General features: G+C 39.6%; 1 protein-coding gene across 3 annotated transcripts; it reads left to right on the top strand.

Annotated features, from left to right (window-relative positions):
• The first annotated feature begins 861 nt into the window (after nucleotides 1-861).
• On the top strand, nucleotides 862-18509 carry LOC131224785 (protein phosphatase 2C 32-like). Of its 3 annotated transcripts, XM_058220150.1 has the most exons (4): nucleotides 865-4066; nucleotides 11560-11673; nucleotides 16110-16374; nucleotides 18059-18509. In XM_058220150.1, the coding sequence occupies exons 1-4, from the start codon at nucleotides 1745-1747 to the stop codon at nucleotides 18172-18174; spliced, it is 2817 nt and encodes a 938-aa protein (XP_058076133.1). In that variant the 5' UTR covers nucleotides 865-1744; the 3' UTR covers nucleotides 18175-18509. The 3 variants fall into 3 exon arrangements, 2 of the variants coding, with proteins under 2 accessions (XP_058076134.1, XP_058076133.1); XR_009161178.1 differs by lacking the exons at nucleotides 16110-16374; nucleotides 18059-18509 and adding an exon at nucleotides 4396-4469 and having other exon boundaries at nucleotides 862-4066; XM_058220151.1 differs by lacking the exons at nucleotides 16110-16374; nucleotides 18059-18509 and adding an exon at nucleotides 12136-15032 and having other exon boundaries at nucleotides 862-4066.
• Nucleotides 18510-19212: the final 703 nt, after the last annotated feature.

Raw genomic sequence — 19212 nt, 5'->3', positions numbered from 1 at the left:
TCATACTATATAAAATTGTGTAAAAACATGCTTAAAACATATCAATGTAATTGGTGGGACTTGCCTGAGCTTTAGATGCGACTAAAACTTGGCCTAACCCCTCATCCAGGTGGGACAGACACAATGAATAGTCTGAGTTTGTGAACCACTATGGGTCCTTGCTCTTATTTCGGTTGTAGACTCTTAGGACTTTCAACACCTAGTTTCGAGTACCCATAAGTGGTGAAATCCCACTATAGCATGAGTGTGTGGTGGTTTGTGTGCGTGTGTGTTAAAAAAAATAAAATAAATAAAAATTGTCCCACCATAAAGATAGAATGCTTCAAATTTTAAGTTGATCCAATTAAAAAATGAAATGCTCCTTCTAATGTGAAGTTTCTCCTGTGATTGTTTATGGTTTTATTTCTTTATTTATATAATATGCTGCTCTTGATAGCAGGTTGGACTTAGATTTTTTTAAGGCATTCCATTTTCACGATGGAACAACATTCCATATGAATGAAATGTCTTACAAACACCATGGTGGGTCCCACACACCAACTCATTGGATGTACAGCTAGTTGTACGTTAGCATTTCTGATGCATGCATAGACACACATATACGCTCAAAAGGGTATGCGATTATGAAGTACCTGCGTATGAAGCATCATGCACAGCTGGAGTATCAAAAAACTCTTCTTTTATTTTGAGTGAATGTGTGACTGTGTGTGAAAGTCTACCCTTCCCATTCCGTTCCATTCATGCCTTTGATGGGTATGATGAATGATAATAGTCATGGTAATGATGGTTATGATGATGATGACAGGGGTTGCGCATGTGTGTATATATATTTATAATTTTTGACTCCAGCAGCAGCAATACACCCCAATCATTCAAAAAACCAATGCTTCCGTAACTGTTGCAAACTTTCAACTCAAATTAGTTTTCTTTTACCCTCCTAAACCATTTGAAAGCCCCAAGAAAGAAAAAGAGTCCCCTTCCCCTTTCCTCAACTTACATAGATTCATCGCCACTCCATTCCAAATTTTATTTTAAAATCTTGAAATAGATATATTGACAGACAGAAAGAAAGAAAATAACCTCTCTCTCTTTCCTTTCTCTTCCCTTCTCTTCTATTTCAGCTCTCTCTCATCTTCTCATTTTCCCCTTTGGAATATCATCTGGGGTTTTTTTTTTTTTTTGGTTTTTTCATTTGGGTTTTTTTGGGAGATGGTTTTCTCACTTGGGTTTTCTTTATTTTCTTCTAATCTCAGCTGATTTTACTCATCCGGATATTCCCACTCGGTGGTTTTCTCCTTTGTTTTTCTTTTGATTGGGAATGTTCCATTTACTATGGATGACACCCTTAGATCTGCCTTCTTTGGTGCCTGATCCACAGCTTCATTCAAGCATGGAGACTCTTCAAAAGGTCAGATGATGGCTGCTTTTGTTCCTTTTTCTATTCCATTTCATGTTAGTGGATTATGAATAGATCGGGGCTTTGTTTTAGCTGGAATGGGGAACCAATATTCCCTTCCCTTCTTGGGATTCTGATCTTTTAGTTTAAGAAGCTTTCAATGATGCATAGTTACCAGAAAATCCATTGGGTTGTTGGGTTTTTGGGATTTTCGCGGCCGGTGGTGTTTCGGGCAAGTACTTTCCTTCTGTACCTGTTCATGGTGCAGAGCTACAGGAACCCTCCATTCCAGAGGTCCTCTAGCGGAGCAGTGTCTGATTGGACCATGTTTATCTAGTGTTTGCTGTGATGGGGAACAGCACTTCTCGTGTCGTTGGGTGCTTTGTACCATTAGGCAATGGGAAGCACGGGGTCAATTTAGAGTTCTTAGAGCCATTGGATGAAGGATTGGGGCATTCCTTCTGTTATGTTAGGCCGGTGATCACCGACTCTCCTGCTATAACCCCATCAAACTCTGAGAGGTTTACAGTCGATTCGAGTACGCTGGATTTGGAAACGCAAAGCGGCTCGTTCAGACGAGAGATTGTCGAGGATTCATTGGGTTTACAAAGACCCAACAAGAATTTCCCCGAAACTACATTCAAGACGATATCGGGTGCGTCAGTGAGTGCCAATGTGTCTACTGCTAGGTCCATAAATCAAAGCGCGCTGTTTGCGAGCGATGCCCAAGAGCCCGCTGCTTCTTTCGAAAGCACGCCGTCGTTCGCTGCAATCCCTCTGCAGCCGGTGCCTCGTGGGTCGGGGCCATTGAATGGGTTCATGTCGGGCCCTCTGGAGAGAGGGTTTGCTTCAGGGCCTTTGGAAAGAGGGGGTGGCTTTATGTCCGGGCCCATTGAGAAGGGTGCTTTCATGTCAGGTCCTTTGGATAGCACGGACAAGACCAACTTCTCGGCTCCCCTCGTATACAGTCGAAGAAGAATGGGTTTTGGACGTATGGTTAGGAGCATGAGTAGGCCCATGAGAAATGTTCTCTCCCGTACCTTTCCGAGGCATTCTTCGGGGTCTGGTTGGATGCATCGTTTTTTTTTGCAGCCAGTGACACGGTTTGTGTGGCATCCCAAGGGGGAGAAGTTCCATCCTGAAGTCCCAAGGAACTGTTTGGAGGTCGGGCCATCTGTGGGTGAGTATAGTAATACCCGGAACTTGCAATGGGCTCATGGCAAGGCTGGTGAGGATAGGGTCCATGTTGTGCTTTCTGAAGAACAAGGATGGTTATTTGTTGGGATATACGATGGTTTTAGTGGCCCTGATGCTCCTGATTTTCTCATGGGCAATCTTTATAGGGCAATAGATAAAGAACTAGAAGGGTTGCTTTGGGATTATGAAGATAAATCCGGAGCAAACCCGCCTGCATCTGAGCTTCTTGAAAACAATAATGTTGGGGCTCTAACAGATTGCAGAAAAGAGGATTGTGTAATTTCTCGATTGTGCGAAGGGGCCCCATTTGATGGTCCAGAAGATCCATGCGCAGCAGAAACTACAAATATTCAATTGAACGTTGATGAAACTGACAGACAATCTGCGGTGGCAATGGCTTTCCCGGATCCACCAGTTGAAATCAATGAAATAGTTGAGGAAAAAGACAATCTAGACACCAACCAAGACCTTAGTACAGACATGGGCTTGAGGAATGCAGATGCTGCAGGGCCTAGTGGCACCTCAAAGCAGGTTGCCTTTCATGTTTCAACAGAAAAGTTGGCTGGCCAAGGCAGGAAAAGCAAGCGGCTTTATGAGCTGCTTCAGATGGAGGATGAGGATACACAGGGTTCGCCATCCATATTGGAGGCTGGCAACCGGAGAAGGGCTACGTGGGATTTACAGCTAAGTGGGGAATATTTTCGTTCCCAGGAAAAATTACCAGCAGCACAACCTTTGTCACGTTCGGCAAGTGCCAAAGGGGACGGTTCAGGTCGCCTGGGAGAAGATATCAGATCACAGGTAGATGAAGGGGTTGCTGGGGAGGAATCCAAACATGGCAGTGAGGCTTCTTTTTCTATTTCAGGGCACAAGCACATGAAGCGATCTCTGATTGGATCAAAGCTGAGAAAAATGTACAGGAAGCAGAAGTCCTTGCGCAAAAAGCTATTCCCTTGGAGTTATGATTGGCACAGAGATCAGACCCATGTTGACGAGAGAATAGTTGACCCATTGGCATCCATTCGGAGATGCAAGTCAGGCCCAGTTGATCATGTTGCTGTCTTGAATGCGATGTCACGGGCACTTGAGACTACGGAGGAGGCTTACATGGAAATGGTGGAGAAGGCACTCGACAGAAACGCGGAGCTTGCACTGATGGGTTCGTGTGTTCTAGTGATGCTGATGAAGGATCAGGATGTGTATGTCATGAATCTTGGTGATAGCCGTGTTATCTTGGCACAAGAGAGGCTGAATGACCGCCATCCAAATCCTTCAAAAGATGACGCCAGGCATCGAAACAGGTCCAGGGAGTCGCTTGTTCGCGTTGAACTAGACAGGATATCAGAGGAGTCTCCGATACACAATCAGGCCAGCATGATGAGCAAGATCAACAAGAACAAGGAGGTCTCCATTTGCAGATTGAAGATGAGGGCCATTCAGCTGTCCACCGATCACAGCACAAGCGTCGAGGAGGTACATAGCATAATGAAAATCAAATTGAGTTCTTCTTACTTGAAATTCACCGTAGTTACTGTTCAATTATTTTCCTCATCATGTAACATTTACAATTTGGAATGCATGTTAATTTGACTATTCGACCTATTTTCTAATCACATGTAACTGATGAAACAAACGTCACAAAAAATGCAACACACTCACATTTACATATTTGCTGCCCATTCAGGTTGAGGAGGTCAAAATGTAAATTTAGCTAGATTGGTGCCTCTAAGGATTCAGGTTCTTGAAATAGTGAGGAAAGGGGCACCTCTCATTGCTTTACTTTGGTGTCATCGAACTTGCAGGTTGTATGTTAGTATGTGATGGTGGGTGGAAATAAGAACTTAACAATCAGGAATCTGCACAGTTACATGTCATGGTACTCTTTCATTTTTCTCGCTTTCCTCGCATGTTCGGTTTTAAAATCTTTTGTTTGCATTTAAGATATGACTTCGCTCTATTATATATGTGTTAGGTAGCTACTGTAGCTTTGACCTATCAAATAGCAATTGGATCCTATCGCCCATCTACCTCAGAAGATCATATCTTTTTTATTTTTATTTTTTGGCTCCCCCTCTTAGCTGAACTATAATAGAGTTTGGGCGCATAAAGATCTGCTTTCTTTGCATGCATTTTTCTCACTGTCACAGTGCCTTAGATCTCGTAGTTCTCCTTGACAATGGCAATCTTGATTTCATGGATAGGAGGTGCACTAGTGAAGACCAGTTTTAGAAACGACATCAAAATACCAAATAACTCCACAATTATGTAGCAAAGTTAGTTTTCTTTTTTTGTCATTCTGTTGAGTTGATCTGTGTCAGTGTCCACATGGGTGACACTCACAGACACAGCTCATATAGAAGGCTGTTATTATCTTTTTTTTTTTTTTTTTTACATATAAATGTAAATTATAGGCTTATAGCTGCTATTATCTAATGTTCAGCTTTTTTTTTTTACACGCACGCAATTACGGTATGCTTTTAACATTTCGATAGTGTGTCAGCCACTCTTATCAGAAGTAAGTCTGCCAATAGGTTTGGATTCTGTGGATATACCCGATCTACTCGACCTGAGTTAATAGGGTTTGGGTCCATTTATTGGGCCCAGTTAATAAATTGGACGAGGCCCAATTAATGATCAGGTCGGGACATATAACTGTTGGTTACCTGATAAAATACAAGTATAATGAAATTTAAGCCAGGTTAAATAAAATGCTAAATATGTCTTAGATTGTATCATCATCTAAGACCATCTCAACTAATTGCAGTCAGCTACACAAATCCTGTTATGCCATTCTAGTCTATCAAAGACCATGTCCTCAGTTAAACCATAGGTCATCAAATCTTTTCTTACTACCTCCGGTCCTCCACCCACATCTTTCTGGGCCTTCCCCTTGTCCTTTTAGAGGTTTCAACTTGAACCCACTCACTCCCAATTGGTGTAGTTCTCAGCCTTTATTGCACATGGTAAAACCATTGAAGTCTACTATCCTTCATCTTATTACATGTTGGTGCTAGTTCTGAGTTCCCTCAAATCCATTCATTTATACTTCTATCATTCCTTGTCTTGCCACTCATCCATCTCAACATCCTGATTTCGGCCATGCCCTATCAACATGTTGTTCCTTGCCCACCCAACATTCTGTCCCATAAAGCATGGCTGCTCTTATAGCTATCTTATAAATCTCCGCTCCAATTTGATTGATACGCTGCGATCGCATAAATCTCTGGAGGCACATATCCACTCCACCCACCTAGTTCTAATCCAAAAATTCTTCGGCACTTGATTCTCCCTGCCATCACAAGAGTGATTTGGCTTGAGCAGAACCTTTTTGGATGAGTCTTCTAATCATGATCAATTTTTGTTCCTTAAGCCAAATGGTCAGTTGTGGAATGGGTGTGGACCACTAGAGCTTTTGAAGGGAGCCTGGTAGAGGCTCTACAAAGTAGTTGGGAGGATTCTTCTTTGTTGTATTGACTTGATGATCTCTCATCAACAAGGTATTTCGTATCGGCAACGGTGGCCATAATGGGCACCACCGTTACTGATATGGTTATCGCTTAACGGTAAAAAAAATTGCCTGAATTTTTTTGAAAAATTATCTAGAAAACCTAGAATAATGTAAATATTCCAAATCTGTATTTTTTTTTGGTTTTTTGTTTTGAACATGTTTATGGTAGCTTAACAGTCCACTCTTTGGTGAGAATGTTGTATTGGGTTGTCTAGTGAATTTATGAACATGCTTATGTGTCTCTAATATTTATACATCACAATCAAGCATTAGAAATAGCAATCGGAAAAAAAAAATAAAAATGCACATATTCCATTTTTTTTCTTCGATTTTTTGAATAAATAGCCCTCGTAGCTTCTATTTACCCAAATTGCTTCAATCTACTATTTTAATCCTAAAAACTATAGTACGAGTGGTCGAAATCTGTTGTAGAATTATGTAGGAAAGTTTTTGGAATGAGAAAAGTGGAAAAATGAGGAAAAATGGATTTATATAGAAAAAGAAATGGCCGTTTTTCAATTGCTGTGAGGGTAATGGTCATTATGCCATGTAATTGCTGTTACGGCTCCTGTAACGGCCTATACGGTCCGAAAAAAACCAACTACCCTATTTCACCCTTGTATCGTGTAACGATCATGGCCGTTACTTATACGTATTGGCCTTTATGGCCGTATTGTAAGTTGTAATGGATACGGAACACCTTGCTCATCAGCCCCCCCCTTTTTCTTCATTTCCCTCCAGTCGTAATAAAATTGCAATTACCCTTTAAAAAAAAACTGTGAGCAACATCCTTCTCAATCTCTCCACTCTCATTAATTATTGACCTAAGGTATTGAAAATAGTGATTTGGGATACTTATATTATACATAATATCGTTTTCATTATCTCTGCTTGTACCTCATTTCAACTCATACCTCACATGACACGCACCTAACCCTAGTCCCTAAGCAACCACCTGTCCTTGACCCTGTCAGTTGCTGGCTGGTAGCTGCAAGTACAAGCATTGCCACCACCACCCTGAAGGATCAAGTAAGAATACTTATTTTTTCCTCTCTAAAAATGGTTATTAGAATTGGATAGATAATAGGGTGTTGAGGGTACCGCAACTGCAGTTTAGGGCCTTCTTGCTGTATGCATGCCATGTTCCTAACTGCCCGATGAGACCTGCTCAAATCAGAATCCAGTGGTAGACTATGACCCGAAATCCACAATGTTTAAGATCAGATGCTGATGCCCAAATTCAGACGGATGCAGATCTGGTACCTATTGCATGGTAGCTGGACCGGACCTGATAGGATCTGAATCTGTTTCTCTTAGTTAAGTTTGGATGCAGGACCAGGTACACCATTGTTCAACCTGAGCACGACCCTTTTGAGGGCCCTATGTAAATGCAATTGTGTCTAACACCACGACAAATGTCTATGTCCAACTTATAGCTTGAGAATCTTCCTTTAAAAAATAAAATAAAATTATAACTCAATTTTTTAAAGCCAAAGTCAAGAGGAGAACAAGCAAAAGGGCAGTTGACTGTATAAATTACAACGTAGGAAATGATTCGAAACTTGTAGCGAGTTCCTATTGTAGTTCCTTCTTGTTAATGGAACATCAGCGTATGCACCGATACCCTTACTGATTAGCCAGTAGAATTGTATGATATGACAAAACATCCCTTAGCAACTTCATCCTATAAGTGAAGTCATGATACATGTTTGTCAACAAGAAAGAAATGTTTTTGTTTTTTGCGTGAGCGCACGCGTGTGCATGCGTGTCAGTTGCTGATGTTGGTCTCTGGTCATTGCACAATCTATACTCCTGGCATTGGAAAACAAATTTGATGCTTGCTGATCTTTGGAAAGTTGAAAAATGAGTGATCATTGTAGTTCTTTTACTGGAAGCAAAGATCAACCTCTGCATCTTTGGTTCTCTTATGGAACTTGAAGAATAAAAATAGCAGTGGTAATGGTATTGAACGAAAAGAGGTATTTGAATATTATGGATGCCCAGTAGAACTGTGGAGGCATTATCCACTGTATCCAACTGCAAGTACCTTAAAACCATCTTTTGTCAGTTGCTCTTATTTGGAAGGAGTGACCTGGAAACATGAAAATACAATGGCATACAATTTGCCAGCAGGAATGTGTACTTTTAGGACTACCCTTATTACCTTGACTTACTAGGTGACAAGAGAAACTAATCCATAATGGGAATGCACGTATGGTAATGGTATTATGCAATGGCAGATGAAACTACTTACAGAATCAGCTTTTTGGGGTTCTTGATTAGTTCATTATATGTCTCATCAAGGTGTGTCAAAACGGTTACGTATCGGCCGTAATGGCCGATACGTAACGCTAACGGTGGGAACCGTTACGCGTTTCGGGGTCGTATCGGCTGATACCCGATTTTGAACCCGTATCGGCCGATACGGGCCCGTAATGGTAACTTTTTTTTTTTTTTTTTTTAAAGTTCTGTTTTTGCTGTTTTTTTGAAATCTCTTGCTTCCAAACTGTTTTTAACTCCTTCTACTACTAATTTCGACCAACCCTAGCTAGGTATTTGATAGAAAAACACATTATATTATAGATTTTTTTGAATCAAAGCTTGGTGGGCGATTTTTCAGAAATTCGTTAAAAATAGGTATTTATACTTTTTTTAATATATTTTGCTGTTTTAATTATGTCATATGATGTGTTAATCATAGTAGAATATGTTAATGTGCATTTTACAGATTTGGTGTGCCATTTAATAATTTTTTCTATTTACGCATGAATTTTGGCCCCTTTTTTTAAAATTCGAAAAATCAGTTTTTAATGGTTGTTTTGCTGTTTTAATCATGCCATTTGATGTGTTAATCATAGTAGAACATGTTAATGTGCATTTTACAGATTTGGGGTGCCATTTTATATTTTTTAAATATTTTTTTCTATTTACGCATTTATTTTGGCCCTTTTTTTGAAAATTCGAAAAACCATTTTTAAATGATTCTTTTTCTGTTTTAATGATGTCATATGATGTGTTAATCATAGTAGAACATGTTAATGTGCATTTTACAGATTTGGGGTTCCATTTTATATATTTTTTTATATTTTTTTCTATTTACGCATTTATTTTGGCCCTTTTTTTGAAAATTCGAAAAATCATTTTTTAATGATTCTTTTGCTGTTTTAATGATGCCATATGATGTGTTAATCATAGTAGAACATGTTAATATGCATTTTACAGATTTGGGGTGCCATTTTATATTTTTTTCTATTTACGCATTTATTTCGGCCCTTTTTTTGAAAATTCGAAAAATCATTTTTTAATGATTCTTTTGTTGTTTTAATGATGCCATATGATGTGTTAATCATAGTAGAACATGTTAATGTGCATTTTACATATTTGGTGTGCCATTTTATATTTTTTTTAATATTTTTTTCTATTTACGCATTTATTTCGACCCTTTTTTTGAAAATTCGAAAAATCATTTTTTAATGATTCTTTTGCTGTTTTAATGATGCCATATGATGTGTTAATCATAATAGAAAATGTTAATGTGCATTTTACATATTTGGGGTGCCATTTTATATTTTTTTCTATTTACGCATGAATTTTGGCCCTCAAAAATAATTGCAAACACCTAAATGTAAGATATTTTCATATTACATTCATTCTAATATATCTATCATTGATAGTAGATAGTTAGAAAATTAAATATATGAATTTTGTAGTCAAATTCAGGTTATCTGATTCATAAATTCATCAGACAGTCCGATACAACTTCTCACTAAAGAGTGGACCGTTACACCACCATAAACATGTTCCAATTTATAAATGAATGCATATTTGGAATGCTTAGAATATTCCAGATTTAATCCATATTTTTTCATATTTTTTTGGCAAAAAAAAAATTTTGCGCCGTTACGGGCCGTTATGCCCCCGTATCACCGTTACGCCCCCGTATCCGTATCGGTTTTGGAGGTCACCGTTACGCCAACCGATACCGATACGGGACACACTCTCATGCAATGGTGGTCCAGTCGATACTGGTCCCACCGCTCGTCCAACCGGGTCAAGATGTGGTATCATTCTGATGTCATAAGTAAATTAGTTAAAATCCTAAAATAATCAGGGGAAAAAAAAAAAAAAACAAAGGCTGCTGATTCCTGCCCAAACCATCTGGATGTTTCTATAGTTGACTACAAAAAATATCTGAATCTGAACAGGTTCCAATCCAAAACTGGGTATTATAGTAACCCGGCATGGAAAGGCCATCGGTTCCTGTCCAAACTGGTCCAATTGTCTGGTCTGTTCTGAGTTTTAAAACATTTGTCTCAGGAATCTTTTAGATTTAATGTCCTTGAACAATACCAGTAGGGTGAAAAACCTTTCTTCTTCTATGTTTCACATCTTTAGGATTGCAGAAACTGATGGCAATCATAAAACTGTTTGACAATATGCTGATCAATGATTAGCAATTTGGAAGTCCTGAATGGATATGCATTTGCACCATATTAAGGCAGGAAGAAGTTCCATGCTGGAATTCCTAGCATGGTTCTGAAGAGAAGCGTAGTGCACAGAGCCTTGGGGAGATGCTTCACCCCATCACGGACACGCAATCATTAATTGAAAGAAGTTCTGCTAATAAATACATTTGTTTGAATATCATCACTTGATTTTATTGATCTGTATGATTGAAGGTTCTTTGTCCATTTGAAATATCTATTGTAATCATGGTGCGCTGTAACGGCCATTAGAAGGCTGTAAAGACTATTACATAAAGGTAACAGTGGTGACCGTCACACGTTATGGGGTCGTAATGGCCATAACGGCTGTTATGGAAAAAATGACCTGTAACGGCCTGTTACGCCCTTCATAAAGGCTGTAACGGCCCCACAACGGTCTGTTATGGGGCCAATATTGGTTTTTGGGTTTTTTTGCAATGAAAAAAGAGAGACTGTAACGGCTGTTGTGGGGGCCGTAATGGCTGTTGAAGCCTGTATTATAAAGGTAAAGATGGTGGCAATTACGACCACTATTACTGTTACGGAATACCTTGATTGTAATATACACTTAAAAGCGACATTTGGCTTCTGAATGTTTTTCATTATCATTTATTTATTTTTATTCTGGATGGACCATCACCAATACTGATTGGAAAGATAATGAAAGAATTTACCATATAAATTATTGGCTGCTTAAACAGTTGATTGGTACTGGATGAATCAAGGTTTTATTCTAGGATGATGACTGTTAACATGATCAACTGATCCCGTTATTTGAGACAGTTGGGGGCTGCACAAATCGAGAGGGGTCCCCTCTGATCGGCATTAACATCCTTTACCCCTTGTAGGGTTGGAAGCGTGCAAATTTGGTGTTTGAATGCATTAGGAAGTCCAGACTGGTGAATGTAAATATAGAACAAAATAGAGGTAGAGTATTTGAGAGAATGATCATGTATGTTTATTAAATGCTACAGGAAGTTTTGAGGATAAAAGCAGAACATCCTGATGATAACCAATCCATCTTGAACGATCGGGTGAAAGGGCAGCTGAAAGTCACTCGAGCATTTGGTGCGGGGTTTCTCAAAAAGGTTTGTCACTGATTAATTCCATGCTAATTTATTTTGCTTTTTTGTTTATGTGGTAAGTCAACTTAAAACCTTATTCTTTTGAAGACACGGGCTTGCATCTCACAGAGGGCAGCATGCATGTGGAAGCATATTTCTGCATGCTTCCACATGCATGCATTCAGTTGTGTGATTTTCTTGTGTGTATTTGTGTGCAGTCACACAAGCATCTTGTCAGGTCTGCACAAAATGGGAAATGCAACCAGCACATGAATGCACAAACTGAGTTCAAAATAGTAGAACTTAATAAATTGCAATAGCTAGTAAAGGTGTGGCTCTTTTTCTCCAAAACAAGCATCGCTATAAAATTAAATATCTGAAATGCCATCCCAAATACTAAGAGATGATGAATTGTATATGATGTGACATGATTTGCATATTTATGCACCAAATGGTTTGCTGCTAATAGATAGCGGTGCAACGTAGGTGTTGGGTTAGGTTGAGGATCATCTTAAGCCCAACCCAACCTCAAGAGGAGTCAGCTCGAGGCCCAACCCAACCCAAGCGACCCAACCCAAGGTATTGAATACTCAAACCCTAACACAATTCGGGTTTGGTCGGTTAGTTTGGTTTCGTTCGGGTCACTTGCACCTAGTAAACTAACCCATGAAATCAAGCCTGTAGCCATCCAATAATATCATTAAAATAACATTTGCAACTACCAGGATAACACTAGCCGTAGAAACAGGTACACTCCTTCACCAGCAAAAAGTCTACAATCGTCAATCATAAACTGATAAAATAAATTGAAAAAAGAAACTAATGTTTGGAGAGACTACTCAAAAGACATTGGATCACTTAGCATGTGGGCCTTGGGTCAGTTCTAACCATGGACCCTATTTTCCATGCAGGGACAATTCCGATCATGAACCCTATGTCCACAACAGGGATGGTTCCAATCACGAACCCTATTTTCCATGCCGGCCATGACTTTATGCTTTTATTATGTATGTTTGTTATAAGTAACTCATATGCATATATACTGCATATAATGTTGGGTTCAGGTTGGGTCAGGTTGCCCGAGGCCACAACAAACCCAACCCAACCCAACCCAACCTGGGGATGACTTGAGGATTTTCAGCCGAAGCCCTACCTAACCTCAATCCAACCCAACCTAAAGTTCATGTTGGGCCAATCGGGTTTGGTTGACCCAACCCAAATTGCACCCTTAGTGATATATACAAGTATACGTGATGACTTTGACATTGGCTAATACAATATTTATAATGAATCTTGTTGAACAAATTTCCAGCTCTCATGCAGGAAATGTCACCTTGTCAAGCTATCTCATTGCGCCTCTAGAATCTCCATCTCTACCAAAGCTTTGTATTTCTTGTTGGAATTCCACAGACATATATCCACATTAGAGTCAACAAGTAGGATAGTGTTGATTCTTATTTCAGCTTTCAGAAGTATACGAGTACCCGGTATGTACCTTATATCAGTTTGTGAGTCAAATTAAATACCACATTTGAGATAGTCTACAAATATCTAAATTGGGTCATCTGCTGACCACTCTGAGATGGAAATTCATCATTATCAATAATGTAAGAATGCTCCTACCATAGCAACCATGTTAATGACTTCATGTTGTTGCACATATGCCTTTTGACTTATTTAGGTTATGTTTGAACCTGTAAGTAGCTATAGTCTCCATTATTATTATTATTATTTAGAGAACTGAAATTTTATTGAAAAGCCGCCCTGGTGGGAAAAATACAAGAGCTAAGAAAAGAACCACGAAGAAAGATCAACATGGAGAGCTGATCTAACATAGAAAGCCCATTCCGAAACAGCTAGTTTGACCATATGAATGATCTCTGCAACTGAGAAGTCCCTATTTTGGAAACACCAGCTGTTTCGGGGCGCCAAACATACCAAAAAATCCCCATAGCACTAAGCTTCCATATTGCTTTCTTGGATTTACCCATTATACCACCATGCCAAGTCCACAAAAGTTGATTGACCCACTTTGGCATCACCCATGAGATATGAAAGATGCTAAAGAAGTGTTCCCAAACCTTTTGAACGAAAGGACAATGAATGAAAAGGTGGTCAATCCATTCTGCATCCCTCATGCACATCAAACAAATGTTCGGGAGAATAAGAGATCTCCGTTGAAGATTATCAATAGTTAGGATCCTTTTTTTATTTTTTATTTTCCTACCAGCCACACAAAAGCCACAATCCTCGGAGGGGTTCCATAAGACCACTGGTGGAAAGGAAAGGAGTGAGGCGGAGATGGGTTAGAAATGAAGCTGTAGAACGAACGCATTGAGAAGACACCAGAACTATGACCTTTCCAAACTAACAAGTCTTCTTCTTGAGACGAAGGCGAGTGAAGCTTCAAATAATCGAGCATGTTAAGGAATTCCTCAAAATTGTTGTCCGATAAGTTTCGTCGACGAGGAGACCAAACACCGGCCTTGCCAATAGACGAGTAGCAATAATCCATTGTTATAAATTTGTCAGTAGCAAGGTATGCCAAGCTTGAAAAAATGACCTGTAAAGGCTTATACCCACACCAAGTGTCGATCTAGAAGCAAATATAATCTTCCCTTCCAAGTGAAAAGGATACTCTTGCATGGAATAGATGGACATAATAGCCTTCCATGCATGGGATGCGTGGTAGAGAGGAGGGTTTTGTGCTCCATACCCCCATTTGAGTACCATACTTGGAAGCGAGAAGTTCCTTCCAAAGTTTACCCTCTTTAGAACCAAATCTCCAGTGCTATTTTCCAAGAAGGGCAATGTTCATATGACCCAGGTTTTTCAATCTGAAGCGACCCTTGGAAAATTGCTCACACACTTCATCCCATTTAAGTAGATCGAACTTCATTTTATCCTCAGCCTCCATAAAAAGTTTCTTCTCAATTTGTCAAGTTTATCCAAAACTGACTTTGGGCATTTGAAAAGAGACAGAAAATAGATTGGCATGTTGGAGAAAGCCGTTTTGATAAGAGTTAACCACCCTCCTAAGGAAGATAACAATGCTTCCAACTTGATAAGTTTCTTTCAATTCTCTCGATAACCTTGTCCCATAGATGCTTCACTAGCTTACCTATGCAAAGAGGCAAGCCAAGATATGATAACGGGAAGGATCCTGTTTTGCACATGAAGACATTTGCCATTTGGATCAGGACATCATGAGGCACATGAATCCCCAATAATTCGCTTTTGGAGGCATTAACATTTAGATTCGAAACCGCTTCGATGGATACCATGATTTTTTGGAGATCATCAATCGAAGTGAGGTTTGCATCACAAAAGAGGATTGTGTCGTTCACATGCTAAAGATGGCTAACTTGCACATTGCACCCCTGCCTCTGCAATGTTAAAACCTCGGATTAAATCATTTCCCTTTGCTTTATGAAGCATCCTATCAAAAGCCTATCCGGTAACAATGTATCGGGTCCAATACTGCGAGAAGCCTTGAAAAAAACAAAAGGTGAGCCATTAATCAGAATTGAGAAATATGGGGATTGAATACAAGATTGAATCCAACCTCTCCACTTGAGACCAAAACCAAGTCTTTCTAGCGTATAGTCTAAAAAGTTCCAGTCAACATGATCGTAAGTCTTTTTAATATCTAGCTTGTAGACTAATCCATTCTTCCCTTCTCTATGTCTGGAGTTGATACATTCATGGGCCATTAGGGCAGTGTTGAGGATCCATCTACTTGCTATGAAAGAAACTTGATTTTCTGATATCACCGTTTATAAGACACCTCTAATTCTTAGGGCAAGAACTTTGGTGAGGATTTTAGAAGGGCTCCCAATTAGAATTATAGGCTGGTCATTTGTAAGAGGAAAGAAAGATGCACAAAAGATGGAAATGCCCTCTCCGTCTAAAATGCATCTACTAAAAGTCTAAAAGTTTGTCCCTTTTCGAATTCTCTCTCTCTCTCTCTCTCTCTCTCTCTCTCTCTCTCTCTCTAAAATAGTCTAATGTGAATTTATTTGCATGAGGAGAAATTGCACATAGCAGCCTGCTGCTTGAGTTGGAAGTGCATCTTTTCAATCTAAGATGCAACAAGAGAATTCAGATACACAGCTTCCCTGGAGGTGTTATCTCGTGTTGTGGCATACAGGAGGTTGGTGGGCAGCATTTCCAAATTCCAAAATTTATATATGATGTGACATGCATTGGCTGATGGTGATGATCGTTCCTCTTCCCAGTTGTTTGTTTTTGGGCCGTCGGAGTTGAATCAACCAACTGAGAAAAATTAACAAATAAATTAAAATAAAAGAGCAGCTGCAAGTAAAGCTTCTCATTTCTGAACTGGTTCTTTGTTTCAGCATAAGTCAGAAGGCAACTGGTTTGATTATATTTCTTGGAGATCTTCCATCTTTTCTGTGAAACTGATTTATCTGTGGTTATGTTTCATTTCTTGGATGCAGCCGAAATGCAATGAAGCTTTGCTGGAGATGTTTCAGATTGAGTACATTGGGACTGCTCCATACCTCAGCTGTATTCCTTCTGTTCTCCATCACCGTCTCTGCTCGAATGATCGCTTTTTAGTCCTTTCTTCTGATGGGCTTTACCAGTACTTCAGCAATGAAGAAGTTGTCTCCCATGTCGCATGGTTTATTGAAAACGTCCCTGAAGGTGACCCTGCACAGTACCTTATCGCGGAGCTTCTCTTTCGTGCTGCCAAAAAAAATGGTCAGTTGATCCATCTTGTTTTTGTTTCATTGATCTTCATAATATTATTGCATTTTTTTTTTTTAAAAAAAAAAAAAAAAAAAAAAGAGGAAGAAAAAAGGAATCCTGCCCATGATTACTAGCCTACCACTCACTGGCCATGCTGTCTTGCTGTGATACCTAAATTTCATGCATGTAAACAAGGATATGGGTACGGAATTGTCACCGGTTGGATTTTAAGCATTGGTATTGCATAAAGCCCCACATCCATATCCTACATATCTGCACGAGAGCTTTGGCCAGCAGATATAGCATGGTGATACAAAGAAATGGGACTGTATCCGTTAGACACTTTTATTCTACGTAAAGAATCCTACTGGACCTTATTTCTATGTATTTTTGAAGAACTTTGGTACTTGGGATGTAAGAAAATTACCAACGTCCTATATTCGACGTACATGTGTGGCCTACCTGGTGATTGGACTAGCCTGGCTTTTGTAACAGGGCATGTTCATCTGGGATCCACCTGGTACATGAAATGGATCCTCACACGTGTGCTGTAATTTACCCCTTCAGTCAAGTCTGTCAATTGGTTGAGATTCTTAGGGGATTGATCTTGTTACTGTTGTAACTGGACCTGGTTCTTTTGGTGCAACTCGAGAGCATCGTTGCATGTCATCATCAAGCCTAACCACCATAAAAAATGCTGAGATTTTCAGCTGCAAAATGATAGTAATAAATGGCAGTAGTTTGGGAAACCAAGCTCTCTCTTTTTTTTCTTTTGGCAAAAAAAAAGTTCATCTCATTTTAGTTAGGGTGTGTTTGGTTGCAAAAAATTTCTTGAACTATAATGATTATTTCCGCCAAATCAGACTGATTAATCATTAGATATCATGAATTTCATGATATTTGGTGCAGCCAAACACACCCTTAATCATAATTATGAATTAGAGATCATGATTGTTGGTTGTCAAGATTTTATTTTTTTTAAATCCTTACTAAGAGGAAATATGATCTCTAATATGTAAATACAATTAATTAAAATGAGATTAACTCAATTTAGGCATCCCAAACAGGCCCTTTGTTACAATTGTTACCCATTCATCTTCTTTGAGAAATGTTCCAGGGCTCTCAAAGCACTATAAGTTATAGGGCTCCTAATTGCACTGGTTTACTTTGACAGTCCGATCAATTGGTCTGAGCCAGATGTGAAGTCGATAAACACATTTCATGGGCCCCCCCCCCCCCCAAAAAAAAAAAAAAAAAAAAAAAAAACCACCACTGATCATATGGTTGATCATCTTTGATATGGCCTTATTTTCTATAGCTGTCCCAAGCCATGGATGGGATTGGCTATGATTGCCTAACAAAAGTGATTGTTGGAATCATAAGCAATCCATGATTGGCCGTAACAAATAGATGTATCAAATTGATGATTGGACCTATTTTTGCGTAAACGATCTTGACCGGCCATATCAAATGGTTAATATTTGTCAGAATGGTGTGATGTTTACATGGTAGCCCATGAAATGTGTGCCGGACTTAATGAACAGTTTGAATCAATGGATTGAACTGTCGAAGTGTGTGAATGCAAGTTACTAGGAGTACTGGATCATCTCTCATCTTCTTTTCATTCCAAATCGAGATGCCTGTTTCTGTAATTAGGTGCTTTAGTGCGGTTGCTTTTGTTTCATGTTTTGCGCAGGGATGGATTTTCACGAGTTGCTGGACATTCCCAACGGTGACCGCCGGAAATACCACGATGATGTTTCAGTCATGGTGATTTCCCTTGAGGGAAGGATTTGGAGATCATCAGGTTGATTGTTTCCTTGTGTGGGTCTTTTTCTTTACTCATAATGTACCAATTTTTGAGCAAGGAGATAAAAAGAAGAAAGGAAAAAAAAAAAAAAGCACAACCGCAATTTTCCACTGTTAAGCCCTTAATGTCTCATATACAACTTTCTGTTTTTTTTGTTTTTTTTTTCTCTTTGAATTTCTCTCCAATTCCTTTCCAATCAAGTTCTTGTTAGAAAGTAAATCTATGAAAAAAGAAAAACCAAGGTAGATTTGCATGTAACTGCGGAACGTACGGAGAGCCCATGATTTGAAAAAAAAAATTGAAAAAAAGGACGACGATCGGACAGGTCGGTGACTGATTTGATGGTGTCCAAAAGGTAGAATTTGCTGTTTTACAACATCTTTGGAGTAAAAAGAAAGAGAGGATCATGATCGGGGTATAGATACGCCTTACTGAGCAGAGAAGTGGCAATGTAATACACCCTGACCATGTACTTGGTGGATCTTGCTGTGAACATGCCCAATGTGCTCTCATGATATGCAGGATTGTCCACTCATCAGGTAGGCGCCACAAGTGTAATTTTGAGTATGGGCTGTTGTTATTTCTCTAACTGCCCATATCGCTAATATGTGTCTCACCTGATGGGTGGATTGTCCTACTTGATGGCCCCAGCATGTTTGTGGTGGGGGCCACATGTTGTGAGGATCGCTTCAGCATGTCCTCACCTTAGAATGTTATTTAGGTTGAGGCTTGCCAGCATTCTGATGGATGGGTGGATCTCATGAACATTCCCCCAAATTGAGCTAGGCAGGCCTCACAAGCATACATGAGTTAATTTGGTGCAATTCATCCCGGTTAGTTATCAAATACCAAGGGCATGGCACGTTGCACGGGCATGATGGAGAGAAGGGAGAGCCAGGAGTGGGAGAGAGAAGAGGGAATAGTGTGGGAGTGCGGAGATGAGAGAGAAGAGGGAAGAGTGTGGGCTACATGCAGGAAGAAATAGGGTGTGAGCTGCTTGTGAAGGGGCGTGCGGACTAATTGTAGCGAGATATGGGTGT

Source organism: Magnolia sinica, chromosome 14, assembly GCF_029962835.1.
Source record: "Magnolia sinica isolate HGM2019 chromosome 14, MsV1, whole genome shotgun sequence".
NCBI classification, from domain to species: domain Eukaryota; kingdom Viridiplantae; phylum Streptophyta; class Magnoliopsida; order Magnoliales; family Magnoliaceae; genus Magnolia; species Magnolia sinica.
This window is presented reverse-complemented; position numbering and strand designations above follow the sequence as displayed.

What these genes read in the sequence shown, in the direction of transcription:
- LOC131224785 (XM_058220150.1), top strand. Translation starts at nt 1,745, where the DNA reads ATGGGGAACAGCACTTCTCGTGTCGTTGGGTGCTTTGTACCATTAGGC. An exon ending in ACAGCACAAGCGTCGAGGAG is followed by an intron (nt 4,067 to 11,559) that starts GTACATAGCATA and finishes TAAATGCTACAG; the next exon opens with GAAGTTTTGAGGATAAAAGC. An exon ending in TCGTGCTGCCAAAAAAAATG is followed by an intron (nt 16,375 to 18,058) that starts GTCAGTTGATCC and finishes TGTTTTGCGCAG; the next exon opens with GGATGGATTTTCACGAGTTG.